This window comes from Theobroma cacao, chromosome 7 (genome assembly GCF_053813885.1).
Source record: "Theobroma cacao isolate CCN51 chromosome 7, ASM5381388v1, whole genome shotgun sequence".
Taxonomy (NCBI): domain Eukaryota; kingdom Viridiplantae; phylum Streptophyta; class Magnoliopsida; order Malvales; family Malvaceae; genus Theobroma; species Theobroma cacao.
Window position 1 is genome coordinate 4,825,291 of NC_142645.1, and position 14,853 is coordinate 4,840,143.

The following is a 14,853-nucleotide window of genomic DNA, read 5'->3' on the forward strand; positions in this document are numbered from 1 at the left end:
TTCTAGTTGCTTGGCACTGGTTCTCATGGTGAATGTGAGCTAAGTTTAGGCTCAATTCATTTGCTTGAAAGTTGTTGCTACATTTTAGGCTCTAGACAATTTTTGAATTTTAAAATTTCTCATATAAATACTGAGAAGTGTATTAAACAAATTGAGAAATTCCAGAACAAATTTTCACTACTCTATTAAGAGCTTTATTCTTCTTTCTCTACTTCTTCTTTATTTTTTGGAATTCATAAATACTATTCAAATTCGAACATGGTATCAGAGCCTTATTCTTAAGGGACCTGTGAATTGATCATCTATCCTTGAGTGTATCTTCTTCAAATCAAATGGCAACAGCTGGTTTCAATGCTGGCTCACCTCTAATTTTCTTTAGAGTGAATTATCCTTTTTGGGCGGTTAAGATGCAGACGTACCTAAAGGCATTTGATTTGTGGGAGTCTATTGAGTTTGGAGAAGCTCCTATGCTGAGGCATGCCAATCCTACTTTGACACAGATCAAATAACACAATGAGGATGTAGCTAAAAGGTACAAAGCCTTAATCTGTTTACAGTCTGCTGTTTCTGAATCTATTTTTGTAAAAATCGTGAATTATGAGGATCCTAAGCTTATTTGGGATAGTTTGAAAGAGGAATACCAGGGTAGTGATCGAACAAAGACTATGCAAGTGTTGAATTTGTCTAGACAGTTTGAGCTTATGAAAATGAAGGAGAAAGATAGTATTCAGGACTATACTGCCAAACTATTGAGGTTGGTTAATCAATTGAGACAGTTAAGAGAAGATGTGAGTGATAAGAGAGTAGTGAATAAGATTTTGGTGAGTATTTCAAAGAGATTTGAAGCTAAGATCTCTTCCTTGGAAGACTCTAAATATTTAACTAAAATTTCTATTAATGAGCTGGTTGGTGCTTTGTTTGCTCAAGAGCAAAGGAAAGCTCTCAAGTGTGAAACTTCTATTGAAAATGCTTTGGTTGCAAAAACTAAAGGCTTAAGGAGCAAAGGTGAGGATTCGAAGAAGCAAAAGAACAGTAAAGGAGGTCATCATAAGTAGAGAAAAATGAAGGACAAGTATCCTCTTTGTCCTCATTGCAAAAAGAGCAATCATACACCTAAGTATTGCTGGTACACGTCTAATGTGAAGTGCAGAGGTTGTAATCAGCTTGGTCATGTAGAGAGGATCTGTAAAATGAAGAAAACTGAAGGGGATAACAAAGCAGCAGTAGCTGAGGAAGTTCTTGAGTTTGAAGAAGTTTTGTTCATGGTTGAAGTTGAGGTTGGTTCAACTAAAAATAATATTTGGTTAATTGATAGTGGTAGTTTTAACCACATTACAGGCAATAAGAGACTGTTTAGTAAACTTGAAAAGAGTTTTAATGCTAGGGTGAAAATTGGCAATGGCATGTTTTTAAAGATACTTGGAGTAGGTACTGTTATTGTGAAAACTCCAAAAGGTTTGAAGTCTATTTCTGATGTGTATTTTGTACCAGAAGCACAACAAAACCTGTTGAGTGTTGGTCAGTTGATTGATAACAAGTATGTGTTGCTGTTCAAAGATAAAGCTTGCATTATCTTTGATAGAACAGGTGTTGAAATTCTGATAGCAACTATGAAGAGCAGATGTTATCCATTGAATCTAATGGAAAATGAGCATAGTGCTTTCCATGGTGAAGTGAATATGTTAGAATTGTGGCACATGAGGTTTGGACATGTGAATTACAATTCACTTGTCAGAATGGCATCAGAAAGTATGGTAGATGGATTACCTGGTATACAAAGGGCTTTGAAACTGCGTCATGTTTGTTAGTTTGGAAAATAGTGTAGAAAGCCCTATCCTAAGAAGAGGAGGTGGAAAGTTCAGCAGAAATTGGAACTTATTCATATAGATCTCTGTAGTCCTATGAAACAAGCATTTTTGAATGGTAGTAAGTACTTTTTACTTTTCATTGATGACTTTACCAAATTCTGTTGGGTTTACTTTCTAGTGCATAAGTCAGATGCTTTGCAGCAGTTTGTTAAGTTTAGGAATTTAGTTGAAAACTTTGCAGAACTGCATACCAAAACACTGAGAAGTGACAATGGTTTAGAGTTCACTTCATCAGAGTTTGAGAAGCTTTTAGAGAATTTGGGAGTTAGGCATCAATTGATTGTTACTTACAGTCCACATCAGAATAGAACAGTAGAAAGAAAAAACAAAACTCCCTTGGAGATAAGTAGATGCATGTTGTTTCAAATGCATTTACCAAAAAGGTTTTGGGTTGAGGTAGTGAACGTTGCTAATTATATTTTGAATGTGACCTATACTAAAGCTTTAGCATCAAAAACTCCTTATGAATTGTGGTATAATCATAAGCCAATAGTGTCTCATCTTAGAGTTTTTGGTTGTGTTTGCTTTGCAAAGGTTGCTGACGAAAAGAGGCCTAAGTTAGATCCTAAGGCTCTGCAAGCAATTCACTTAGGATATAGTGCTATCTCAAAAGGATATAGATTATTGGATGTTAAGTCTAAGAGGCTATTTATAAGCAAAGAAGTGATGTTTGATAAAACACAAAAATGGAATTTTGAAAAAATGTAGCTAAGAGAGTTGATCTAGTTGAATTGTTTAGCAAAATAGTTGATGATGAAGTTAGAGAGACTGAAGACATTGAAGATGAAAGTTTAGCAGTCAGAGGAACTAGGTCCTTGGCTGATATCTACATAGATGTAATGTTGCTGTGACAAAACCTACTTGTTTTGCTAAAGCAAGTGCAGATGCAAATTGAAAGGCTACAATAGACACTGAAATGAGTATGATTTTAAAGAACAACACTTGGAATTTGGTTGATAAGCCAAAGGATCAGAATGTTATTGGTGTTAAATGGGTGTTCAGGACTAAGTTGAACCTAGATGGTACAACAAACAAGAACAAAGCAAGGCTGGTTGTAAAAGGATTCGCATAGACTTATGGTATTGACTTTTTTGAAACATTTGCACCTGTTGCCAGGCTTGACATGATAAGATTACTTGTGGCATTCTCAGCTATATAAGGTTGGATGATTAGCCATCTTGATGTGAAATCTGCATTCTTGAATGGCATACTGATAGAGGATATATATGTGGAACAGCCAGAAGGCTATGTTGTGAAAGGCTCAGAAACTAAAGTATGCAAGTTGGTGAAAGCTTTGTATGGTCTTAAAGAAGATCTACGAGCCAGGTATGATAGAGTTGACCAGTATTTTAGAAGTTTGGGGTTTGATAGAAGTCTAACAGAATCAACTTTGTATGTTCAAAAGGTTGATGATTCTGTTAAGCTAATAGTTGCCTTATATGTTGATGACTTGTTAACAACAGGTCCAGATGAGAAGTACTTGATGAATTTTAAGGCTCAGATGATGTCTATTTTTGAAATGATAGATTTGGGTTTAATGTCCTACTTTCTAGGCGTGCAAGTTTAGCAGAGTGATGGTGAAATCTGTCTACATCAGGTCAAGTATGCTCGAGATTTGTTGAAGAAGTTTAATATGAGTGATTGTAAGTCTGTCCCTACTCCACTTACTGTTGGTGCTAAATTCTATAAGAATGATGATTCTGGTGATGCATGTGGTCTATTGTATAGAAGTATGATAGGTTCATTATTATATTTATCTGCTTCTAAACCAGACATTATGTATGCAACCTGTTTTCTTTCAAGGTTTATGCAATCTCCATCACAGGATCATTTGAAGGCAGTAAAAAGAGTTATTAGATATGTGAAAGGGACAGTTCAGTTTGGTCTCAAATACTTGAAGGATGAAAGCTTTGAAGTTGTTGGGCATAGTGACAGTGATTGGGCTAGTTCTGTGGATGATTCAAAGAGCACAAGTGGTTATTATTATTCCCTTGGTAGTGCTGTGTTCTCATGGAATTCAAAAAAGTAAGAAATTGTTGCTCAATCTTCTGGTGAGGCAGAGCCATAGCCACTGCAGTAACAGCAGCAGCAAATCAAGCTCAGTGGTTGAGGAAAATTTTGTCAGATATGGGAGTTGTTCTGACTAAGGGAATTCTCCTTAATGTTGATAATCAGTCTGCCATTTCTATTGCAAAGAATCCAGTGCATCATGGCAGGACTAAACAGATTCGAGTCAAATTTCATGCTTTGAGGGATGCTGTGAAGAACAATGAAGTTGATTTGAAGTACTGTTCAACTGAAAATCAACTTGTTGATATTTTTATTAAAGGGCTTAATCGTGAGAGGTTTGAGTCTTGAAGATCTGGTTTAGGTGTTTACCAAACTAAAGATCAAGGAGGTGTGTTAGAAAGGTGATATTTATTTGGTTAATGAAAAGCTGTGAGTTGTGAAAGAGGAGAGGATAAGATGGTGGGTTGCAACGACAAATTGAAATAGTCGTTGGAGTCCAAATGTAATAAACAGGAGTCGTTTTACTTTAGTGATTTTTTCTGTTAATGAAACAGTGCAAGAGTGTGTCGTTTTACTTAGTTTTCTTTTATGTTTTTACTTTTACGGTGTCGTTTTGTATTTCTTGTAAGGCTTTAAGCCAATTTTGTTTCAGTTTGTCGTTCTGGTTGCTTGGCACTGGTTTTCATGGTGAATGTTAGCTAAGTTCAGGCTCAATTCATTTGCTTGGAAGTTATTGCTACATTTTAGGATCTAGACAATTTTTAAATTTTAAAATTTCTCAAATAAATACTAAGAAGTGTATTAAACAAATTGAGGAATTTCAGAACAAATTTTCACTACTTTGTTAAGAGCTTTATTCTTCTTTCTTTGCTTCTTCCTCTTTATTCTCTAGAATTCATAAACACTATTCAAATTCGAACACTTATTTTGTTGTAAATTTGTGTATGTACTTCATCTCTTGAATTGTCCCTTTTTTTATGTCAAGTGAGTGGTTTTTTCAAGTATAGTTGTGATAATTTGGAGTTTTCCTTTTCCAATAAGATGAATGTCTTTCATTGTCTATTAGAATTTTGTTTCTTAGCTCTTTCTTGAATAAGGAATTTAAAACCATGTTCAAGGTCCAATTCTTTACTTAGGTCAAAAAAAAAAAAAATCTATTCACCTAAGCATTCTAGCTCTGCTTGTGCAGTTTATATGGAAAGGGAAAGAAAGAGGATAGAGAGGAGTTCTACCTCATAACTTGTCTACGAGAGAATCAGCTTATAATTGATTCTGAAATCAAATATTAAAATTGTCAGAACCTAAGCATATTGGTTGGCCTCCAAAGCAGGATACATTGACTAATTTGCTAGTGCAATCAGTTGTTTGTAATTTATAAGTGGAATTTTGTTGATAGTTGGTGTCATGCCCTAATATCGAGTCATGACATGGTCATATTACCTTGAGACTAGTCCCAAAGCAATATGAAGCCTTTCCTTTCATCATACTTATAGCAGTCCAAAATTGAAGTTATAATAATAATTCTGTTCCAACATATTTGCATAATTAATGATTAAGATCCAACTAACGTTTTCAAGAAAAATAAATAAACATCTAGAAACTTAAATATCCATTGCACGTAATATGCATTTCAAAGTAACTAATAATATCTTGACACTAGGACAGAGTTCTCAATTTATTCTCTTAGCTCCCATGATTTTAAAGTTCTTATCTTTAGTCATACGCAAAATATAATAAAAGAATGAGCAAACCACAGCTCAGTAAGTATAGTCACACACACTATACCGGATCAAGCATTGTTTTCAACATAACATATAGATCATTCAACGACATTTCAAGAAATCATGCTTTCAAATAGTTAAAGAATCATTATATACAAAAATGGATAACATCGTAAGTTCTTAAATCATTGATCATCATATATCATTTTTGAAATAGCATTCTATTAAATCATAGATTCAATCTTTCAAATTAATAAAGTTTCATCATCTTAGCTACTGTCACTATTATATCCCGTGACAAGGACCGTATCAACTAATCATTTTCATGATCGTTACTAACTATAATATCCCACTAACAGGGCCATTTGCTAACTATTATATCCCGTTAGTAGGGCTATAGAACTAGTTCTGGTATCGATTATCCCACTTACCAGGGATTATTTCGTAGTTCTTAAAACATTCTTTAAAGATGATCAAGGTTTCCTTTCGTTCATGAATTGATGTTCATCACATAAATCAATCAAAGCATTCATAGAACAATGTTATCATATTATTAAGCTAAAAACAAAAAAATAATCATATGCTTGACTCTATTTTCAAAATTCTGAAATAATGAAATAAGACATTTGATTCATTTAAGAAATAGACATATACAGTAGTTTCGAAATAAGCAAGGTGCGTGAAGATATATTTACCTCTCTTCGTTCTAACAAACTCGCTTCTTCCCAATATAATCAAAGCCTAATAATAATCATTTAAACATATTAGCAACCATCTAACTCTCTAAAATCTATTTATCATTCGAAATTACACAAAATAATTCAAACTCTCATAAATCAGAAATCTGAACAGCTTGTACATCATTCACTAAAATAATCATATCTTAAGCTATGAAACTCGAAAACAAGATTCGTTTAGTGTGTTGGAAACTAGACTTGATAAGCTTTCTATCCATGGAACTCTAAAAATTTAGTTCACTGCAGGAAATGTGCAGAAAATTTTCGAAATTGCCCCTGGTGTTGCTGCCATGCAATTTGCACTGTCTTTACAAAAGAAATCATATCTTTGCATAAAAAACTCGGAATCCACTTCTGTTTAGTTCGTTAGAAAATAGACTCAAGCAGCTTTCCAACCGCATATAACTCAACTAGTGGAACTCCATAAATCATTTCATAATCTGACTCAAAGTAACTGGACAGTACATGATACTTGATGCAACAAACAGATTTTCCTCTTCAATTTCAATCTAAATTCTTGTAAATCAATCACATATTTTACTTCGATTTAAAGGAGGGTTTTACTCACCTTGTAATGGCAGATCCAGACGTAACCTTCGAATGCTAATTCTTCAAGTTGTTTTTGAAAATCTCCAAATCCTACACTAAAATATATAATTTTAAGTTTTCTTCACTAAGATAACTGTCTATGTTTAAATAATATATTTATATTTACCCTAACGGTATTTTAATAACTTCAGCATAAAATGGTAATTTAGACCCCATTACTTGTAAACGTCTATCCGTTACTTTTTTTTTTTTGGTTAAAACTTCAGTCCAAATAGTATTTAGGCTGGGGTATTACAGTTGGACTGATGTCAATTTCCTTGAGTCACTGATTGAAGGGAAAGGAAAGCAAATTGTACAACATTAGGTGCCGATACTGTCAAAAGTGAAGATATATCAAAGGGAGTGATTGTTTGCTATTTCTTTTTTCCCAACAAACTGAAATTCCCAAGTAACATCCAGAAATTGCTCTCTGTATATCTTAGTAATCGTAGAAAATAAAGAAGTTCTTGTTTTAATCTAATATTATGAAATAATTAATACAATAAGGAACCTGGCAAGTGTCGCATATGAAACACTTAAGCCGGCGTTGTGGACCTTGCAAATGACAAAAAAGTTGTTGCATAAAAGGATGGAATCCACTGAATTAGGATTCATCACTTTTCTTCGTTGTTTCATTGCTCTTTGCTTTGATCCTTTCAATGGTGGCCGAGTGGTATCATTAACAAAGAACTCACTGTGTTCTGAGGGTTTTCACTCGCTACTGCTCTTTCTTGTCTAAACAACAACGTAGCATATATTAGCAAGTCAGAGGTGGGTGCTTCTAACTTTCCTTTCCCTGCATCTTAATTTTAAGTTTCATGTACTGCAACAAACCTGCTATTATATTCTTTATCATGCTTCCAACACAATATATTTTTGGTCCATATGGTATTTTTCTTGTTGAAATCATTGAGTTAGGCAAGAAATTGTGTCACTTCCCATGTTTTGCATCTTTCTTATATCGACAAAATGCAAGAAAAGTACTTGCCTAATTCCATTATGTGCTCTTAATTCCGGTATCTAATTACCTACAATTACACTTTAAAACATGCTTTTGATCTCTATAGTGATTTTCTTCCTTGTTTAGGGGCCTATACAATTATGAAAAAAATATATTTTGATTCACATTTTTTATCTCCAACTTGTCTAATAGATATACGCTCCTTCCAATGTTGTAATGTACCATATGGTGTTTTATAGAGACGTGCAGCCATGGACCTTTTTGTAAATAAGATTAATAAACTCTGGAACAACCATAGAAGCCTTGACCGGAGCATGAAGGACCTAAAAAGAAAATTGGAGGATTTAAATACCTTGAAAGAAGACACTGAATCAAGAATGAGGGCAGAGCTACATCTGAGTAAGAAACTCAACTGCTAATATGAAGTGTGATGCTGAAGCTCCGTCAAACAACAGAGCACTTCGTTTCCTGTCTCCTTATAAAATGGACTGAATTCAGTAGATTACAACCTATTTCATTTTGAGCATTCTCAAATCTTTCTATATCAGCAACAAGAAAAGAATTCAAGACTGGGGTACTTAATTTTCAATTTGCAGGTTGCACTAATTCTGTTTCTAAATTATAAATTCTGATTAATGTAGTAAGTCTATTACATGACACTTAAGAGAGGAATCTATCATACAAAATTGTATAATTTAGATAAATGTCCTAAAGAATTAACTGTAACATAAGCTGTCTTAGTCAAGAAAACCCTTCATATCAGGGTTAGTACGTGTGAAAGATAGGAAGTGAGGCCAATAATGGAGAAGTAGGAAAAGTGATTCTGTCAGAAAAGATAATCCAATTACTGCCCCATAATCCACTTATGCCTCTCTCTTTCTCTAACTTTTTAATATTCTATTTCGCCACAAACACAATGGATGAACTTTAATTGCTTCATCTTTCCTTTCTGCTCAATTTGCACCTAACTTTTCTTTTGACAAAGTAATTTAATTGCATAAATTATATCCTGGATTCTTCTAGGGTGCTTTCTTTTTCCAAAGCAATTATAGTAGCTTAGGTTATTGTGTCTTTAAGAAAAATGAAGCAGTGTTCACTCTCACTTTTTCATCTCTATATTATTTTAAAGTAGCTTTAAGGGAAATGACCCCGAAACCAATGTCATGACTTATCATTGTTGTGAAACAGAAGACAAGAAAGGGAATTTCATATTTGCGTTATTGTGAAGCAGCTCCAAGGAAAGTGACTCTCAACCTCTGCGACGACTTTGCATTGAGTTGCCCACTTTGAACTCTTTTTTCCTTCATAATTCATTAATTCTCTTCTCACAGAGGATTACGATTTTTTTTTTTTGCAAGGAGATCATCTACTTGTTGCTACTATTTGCTTGCTGCGCCTATTTTCCCAATTTGCTAAAATATTCTGAGATAGAAGTATCAATTCACTGAATCAGGTAAACTGTTTATGCGTACTATGTATTTTTATCTTTGATAACATTAATTAATCAGAATTTTTACCTTATATCATAAATTCATCTTACCTTAAGTTTCATATAAATATTTCGGATTTTTTCTTCCATGTCCTTGTAAATATTCTTGTCTGACACTACTGAGTTTCCTTGATAATTATATGTGAGCTCGTTTCTTCTGCTTAGGAAGTTTGTGCTTAACAAGGAGGCAAGCAGGTTTGTGGATCATTTTAATTTTTTATTTTATTTTATTAAGCCATGGAATTATGCATTTCATAAAAAAGAGATTACAAAATTCCATAACCCTTCAAAGAAGACAAAATATATCCTTATCAGGAGGACCTTGCTCACTCTCTTGTGCAAAAACAAAATATACTCCATTTACAAAATATTCATTGACAATTTCAACTCAAAATCTCTAGCAAACATGCTTAACAATAATCTTAATATTGGACACAACAAAACCGTAAACCACCATAAAACCCATCAAACATGCTTTAGCTGTTCCTTCTCCCTGAGTCCATCATCTTAACCAATCTGATCTAACTTATCAACGCAGGTATCTCCATCGCAGTACACGTTTCAAAACAAGTAATCACTAGAAAGCATCCAGTTACCATGTTTATCATGTTGACTACAATTATCATAGAGGAGTAAAATTGTTGTTTATCGCTCTTGAAAACCCCAAGATCCACCATCGAAAAGGCATAGGACACAAAAAACGCAACAGCCGACCAAATAATTTGAGCTTCTTCTTCCCAAATAATTTGAAGAAGAAACTAGGTATCTTGAATGTCATTCGACTCTCTTAGTTTTTTTTTTTTCACAGTTATTTCTTAAATGTCCTTTTTTGGGATATATTGTTGTTTTCATAAGTTTTCTTGTTTGAATTATCTTAGTAAAACAGATATATCAAAAGCTTGTTGTTTTCGCAATCTTCCTTACTTATATATAGATTATATTAATCCTTCATTAAAAATATTAATTTATGGGTCTTTGATGTTTATAGTTATTGAAAAGTGGCTTTTTTCCCCTCCTTTTATTAATGCTGTAATTATTTAAGAATTTGTGATGGTTATCTACAGGAAATAAAAGGAAATAAATCATTTATTATCAGTCTTTGAACCTCTGTTCACTGCTTCTCCGCTCTGGTTAGGATCAGAGACGGTCAGGACAGGTACTTTCGACATCCCATATCTGTTACTTTTTATTCTCATTAACAGCCAAAAAAGTTTGTTTTGCTATATTATTGAAAATTGCAAAGCCTGAAGAGTATCTCAACATATCCACAGGCGGTTTAATAATTTTTGAAGCAAAAAAACCCAGGCGGTTTAATTCTTGGAATATAGAAAGAACAATAATCTGCCATTCATTTGAAAGCTTGTTTTCATGTATTTGTGTTCATCATTTTGATGATATATAAGAACATGCTTTTCACTTCTGGAGTGATTTTCTTCCTTGTTTAAGAGTCTATACATTTATAAAAACTATATATTTTGATTCACATCTTTGATATCCAACTTGTCGTAAATGTAAGCTCCTTGCATGTATGTATCAAAGAAGACAATGCTGCTAGCAAGTTCGTGCATAAAATCTACCAAAATATATTGTAATGTACCATCTGGTTTTATGTAGGGAAGTGCAGCCATGGATTTTTTTCTTAATAAGCTTGATAAACACTTGGACAACAATAGAAGCCTTGACCAGAACATGAATGACCTAAAAAGAAAATTGGAGAATTTAAATGCCTTGAAGGAGGACACTGATTCAAAAATGAGTGCAGAGCTGCAACCGAGGAAGAAACTCAAGAAACAAGTTGATCTATGGTTGGGAACTGTTGAAAGAATAAATGGTGAGATAGAAAATCTTGAACAAAGAGTTGCACAAAGCAGTACCATCTCACGTGGATTTCACACGGTAACTGTTTTAAAAAAGATACAAGAAGTTGAGGATCTTCTTCAACAGGGTAAGTTTGATCAAGGTTTGGTGGTCGATGACCTTACGCAGATTGGACAAGCTTTGACAACAACAACTTTAGTTGGGCAAGCTGCAGAGATCTGTAAGAAAGAAATTTGGACATGCCTGATGGATGATGATGTTCGAAAGATTGGCGTTTGGGGAATGGGAGGGATTGGTAAAACAACAATCATGAAGATCATCAACAACCAACTTTTAGAAGAGACTCAAAAGTTCAACATTGTGATATGGGTCACCGTATCAAAGGAAATGAACATCTCCAAAATTCAAAAAGGCATCTTACGTGCAATTGGAGAAGACCTTTATGAAGATGAGGAGGAAGCAATTAGGGCAGGGAAGCTATACAAAAGGTTGATTGAAAAAGGCAGGTATGTGTTAATCTTAGATGATCTATGGAACAAACTATCTCTTGAAGAAGTAGGAATCCCTGAACCTTGTAACGGGAGTAAGTTAGTGATAACAACTCGGAAGTTGGATGTGTGTCGCTATTTGGATTGTCGAGAAGTTAAAATGCGCACTCTTCTAAAACATGATGCATGGAGTTTGTTCTTGGAGAAGGTAGGTAGGGATATTCTGAATTATCCAAATCTGTTACCAATTGTGGAATCTGTTGTTGAGCAATGTGCTGGTTTGTCATTAGCTATAGTTACAGTAGCTAGCAGTATGAAGGGCATAAGGAGCATTCATGAATGGAGGAATGCACTAAATGAATTAAGTAGACCTGTAAAAAGTGTGACTGGGTTAGATGAAAAGGTTTTTCAACAACTGCAGTTTAGCTATGATCATTTAGAAAATGAAAAAGTCCAGCATTGCTTCCTCTGTTGTGCATTACATCCTGAAGATTCGAACATCTCTGAATTTGCACTAATAAGACTTTGGATTGCTGAAGGGCTTGTGGAAGAAATGGATAGCCAACAAGCAGAGTTTGATCAGGGGCGTACCATACTGAATAAACTCAAAAATAATTGCTTGTTAGAAAATGGTGAATATACTAGATGTGTGAAGTTGCATGACCTCGTGAGAGACATGGCACTACGCATCACGAGAGTAAAACCACGCTTCCTGGTAAAAGCCGGCATGCAATTGAAAGAGATACCGCATGAGCGAGAATGGACAGAAGATTTAGAAAAGGTTTCATTGAAATTTAATAAATTTATGCAAATTCCATCACAAATGTCACCACCAAGATGTCAAATCCTCACAACTTTATTATTGTCTCATTGCTCAATAGAGAGTATTCCAGATTGTTTCTTTGACCAAATGAAGGGACTCAAAGTTCTTGACCTTTCTGGGAATAACTTTAGAAATTTGCCACGTTCCATCTCTAATTTGAAAGCTCTCATTGTTTTATTGGTTAAAAGATGCCCTCCTTTAGAAAAGGTGCCATCTTTCTCAAAACTTGAAGCTTTAAAGAGGTTGGATCTTGCATGCACAAAAATTAAGAATCTCCCGCATGGGATGCAAAGGGTGGTAAATCTCATTTATCTTCGTCTTGATATCGAAGAAGTCCCCAATGGAATATTATCAAAATTCTCATGCCTGCGACACTTGGTGGTAAGAAATGCATTTGTCAAAGGAGAAGAGATAGGCCAGCTAAAGAAGTTGCAGTTCTTTGAAGGGAGTTTTTATGACTTGAATGAATTTAGTACTTATTCGCAAGCTTTGCATGGTCGAAGACAACAGCTTTGTCGATACCAGATTAGTATGAGTCATCGTCGACGACCAAGGGCCCCTAGACTTAGTTGGAAGAAAACCATTGACTTAGAAGGTTGTAAAATCTATAGAGCTGGCTTCAACTTCCCATCAGATCTTCAGCAATTGAATATTTCTGGCGGTATTGTTGATTTTCCTGAAGAAGAGGTATTTTTTTCGTGGTTTATCCCAATGCCAAATGGCATGTTTTCTTCTCTTAGAGAACTTAATTTATTTGAATGTAACAAAATAAAAAAGCTGTTCTCATGTAGTTGGGTTCTGAGGAACGTCCAAAATTTGGAAGTGTTACGCGTTCAGTACTGCAACCAAATGGAGGAAATAATAGCATCAGAAATCGAATTTGTTGAAGAAGAAGGAATGGGTGGTAGTAACAGTAATACCATCCATTTTACTCTTCCCAAATTAAGGATATTGCAATTGTGTTTTATAGGGCAACTGAAAAGTATTTGTAGTGTAAATAGAGTAATGATTTGTGATTCTCTTGAAAGTATTGTTATCGAACATTGTTCAAAATTACAGAGGATTCCTCTGTATCTTCCACCGCTTGATGATGGCCAACCATCTGTTCCTCCTCTTAAGCGAATCCTTAAATCTTCAAAGGTATTTTGGGAATCGGTGAAGTGGGACCATCCCAATGCCAAGTCTCGATTTAAGCCAATATTTACGAGCTAGTGCTGCTGATTTGTATATCTCTCTCCTTATTTGCCTGACAACAATGGTATGTAACTCAACAAGGCATCTCTCCTTTTCATGTTTCTTATATTATGTTAATTGATTTCAAGCATCTGTATTGTCTGTAAGCCCTTTAGTTTGTTATATGAATGATTGTGACACATCTTTTGCTCCAATATGTTAGCAGGTTTAAGGTTCGATTTCCAATTATAAGTATTTGCTATAGCAGCTCCCTTCCTGCTTCTGTGATTAAGAACAAACAATCTGGATTTCTCCCAAATTGACAACAAGTTAATTTGATCCACCAAACAAGCACTCATTCATTAGTATGTAAGTAAAGGAACGCAGGCATGTGAATTCACAGAAGACTATGAAGATCTTGCTGCTCTGAAGAAACACTATGAGGAAGTTGGAGTTGAAGCTGTCAGAGAGGAAGAAGGGAACATTACTAAATATCTGTTTCATGAAGCAGCAACGAATGGTATACTCTATACCTCATCTCATTTTGACTTCATCAACTGTTCGTTGTTGTAAGTTTGTGCATGTACTTCATCTCTTGAGTTGCCTCTCTTTCTATGTCAAGTGATTTGATTTTCAAGTATAGTTGTGATTATTTGAAGTTTTGTTTTTCCCGATGAGAAGAATTCATTTCAATGTCTATTAGAATCTTGTTACTTAGCTCTTCTCTGGGCAAGGAATTTAAAACCATGTTAGACGTCCAATTCTGGGTGTGTAGTTTATATTGAAAGGGAAAGAAAGAGGGTAGAGAGGAGTTCTACCTCATAACTTATTTATGAGATAATCAGCTTATAATTGACTCTGAAATCAAATATCATCCTTGTCATTACGTAATTGTTTGAAGCATATTGGCTAGCCCCTAAATCAGCATACTTTTTACTCCAAAGGAAATTCAAATCTTACTTTGACTATTTTGTTAGTGCAACCAGCTGTTTGTAATTTATAAATGGAATTTTGTTGATAGTTGGATTGATCTCAATTTCCTCCGGGAATAGAGAGCAAATTGTACAACATTTGGTGATCCTAAGCTTTAATATGTAATTATTTCGTCATGGAACTTTTGGATTCTTAAAAGCTGATGAGTCTGGTGAGATAAGGCCAAAATCAGCAAAAACCTGAA

At 34.5% G+C, this 14,853-nt stretch overlaps 1 protein-coding gene across 2 annotated transcripts; it reads left to right on the plus strand.

Annotated features, from left to right (window-relative positions):
* The first annotated feature begins 9,083 nt into the window (after nt 1–9,083).
* LOC148761493 (disease resistance protein At4g27190-like) lies at nt 9,084–14,567 on the plus strand. Of its 2 annotated transcripts, XM_088808091.1 has the most exons (6): nt 9,084–9,338; nt 9,540–9,569; nt 9,913–10,136; nt 10,439–10,530; nt 10,989–13,761; nt 13,903–14,567. In XM_088808091.1, exon 5 carries the CDS (start codon nt 11,001–11,003, stop codon nt 13,713–13,715), a length of 2,715 nt encoding a protein of 904 aa, XP_088664217.1. In that variant the 5' UTR covers nt 9,084–9,338; nt 9,540–9,569; nt 9,913–10,136; nt 10,439–10,530; nt 10,989–11,000; the 3' UTR covers nt 13,716–13,761; nt 13,903–14,567. The 2 variants fall into 2 exon arrangements, with proteins under 2 accessions (XP_088664217.1, XP_088664216.1); XM_088808090.1 differs by lacking the exon at nt 9,540–9,569.
* Nucleotides 14,568–14,853: the final 286 nt, after the last annotated feature.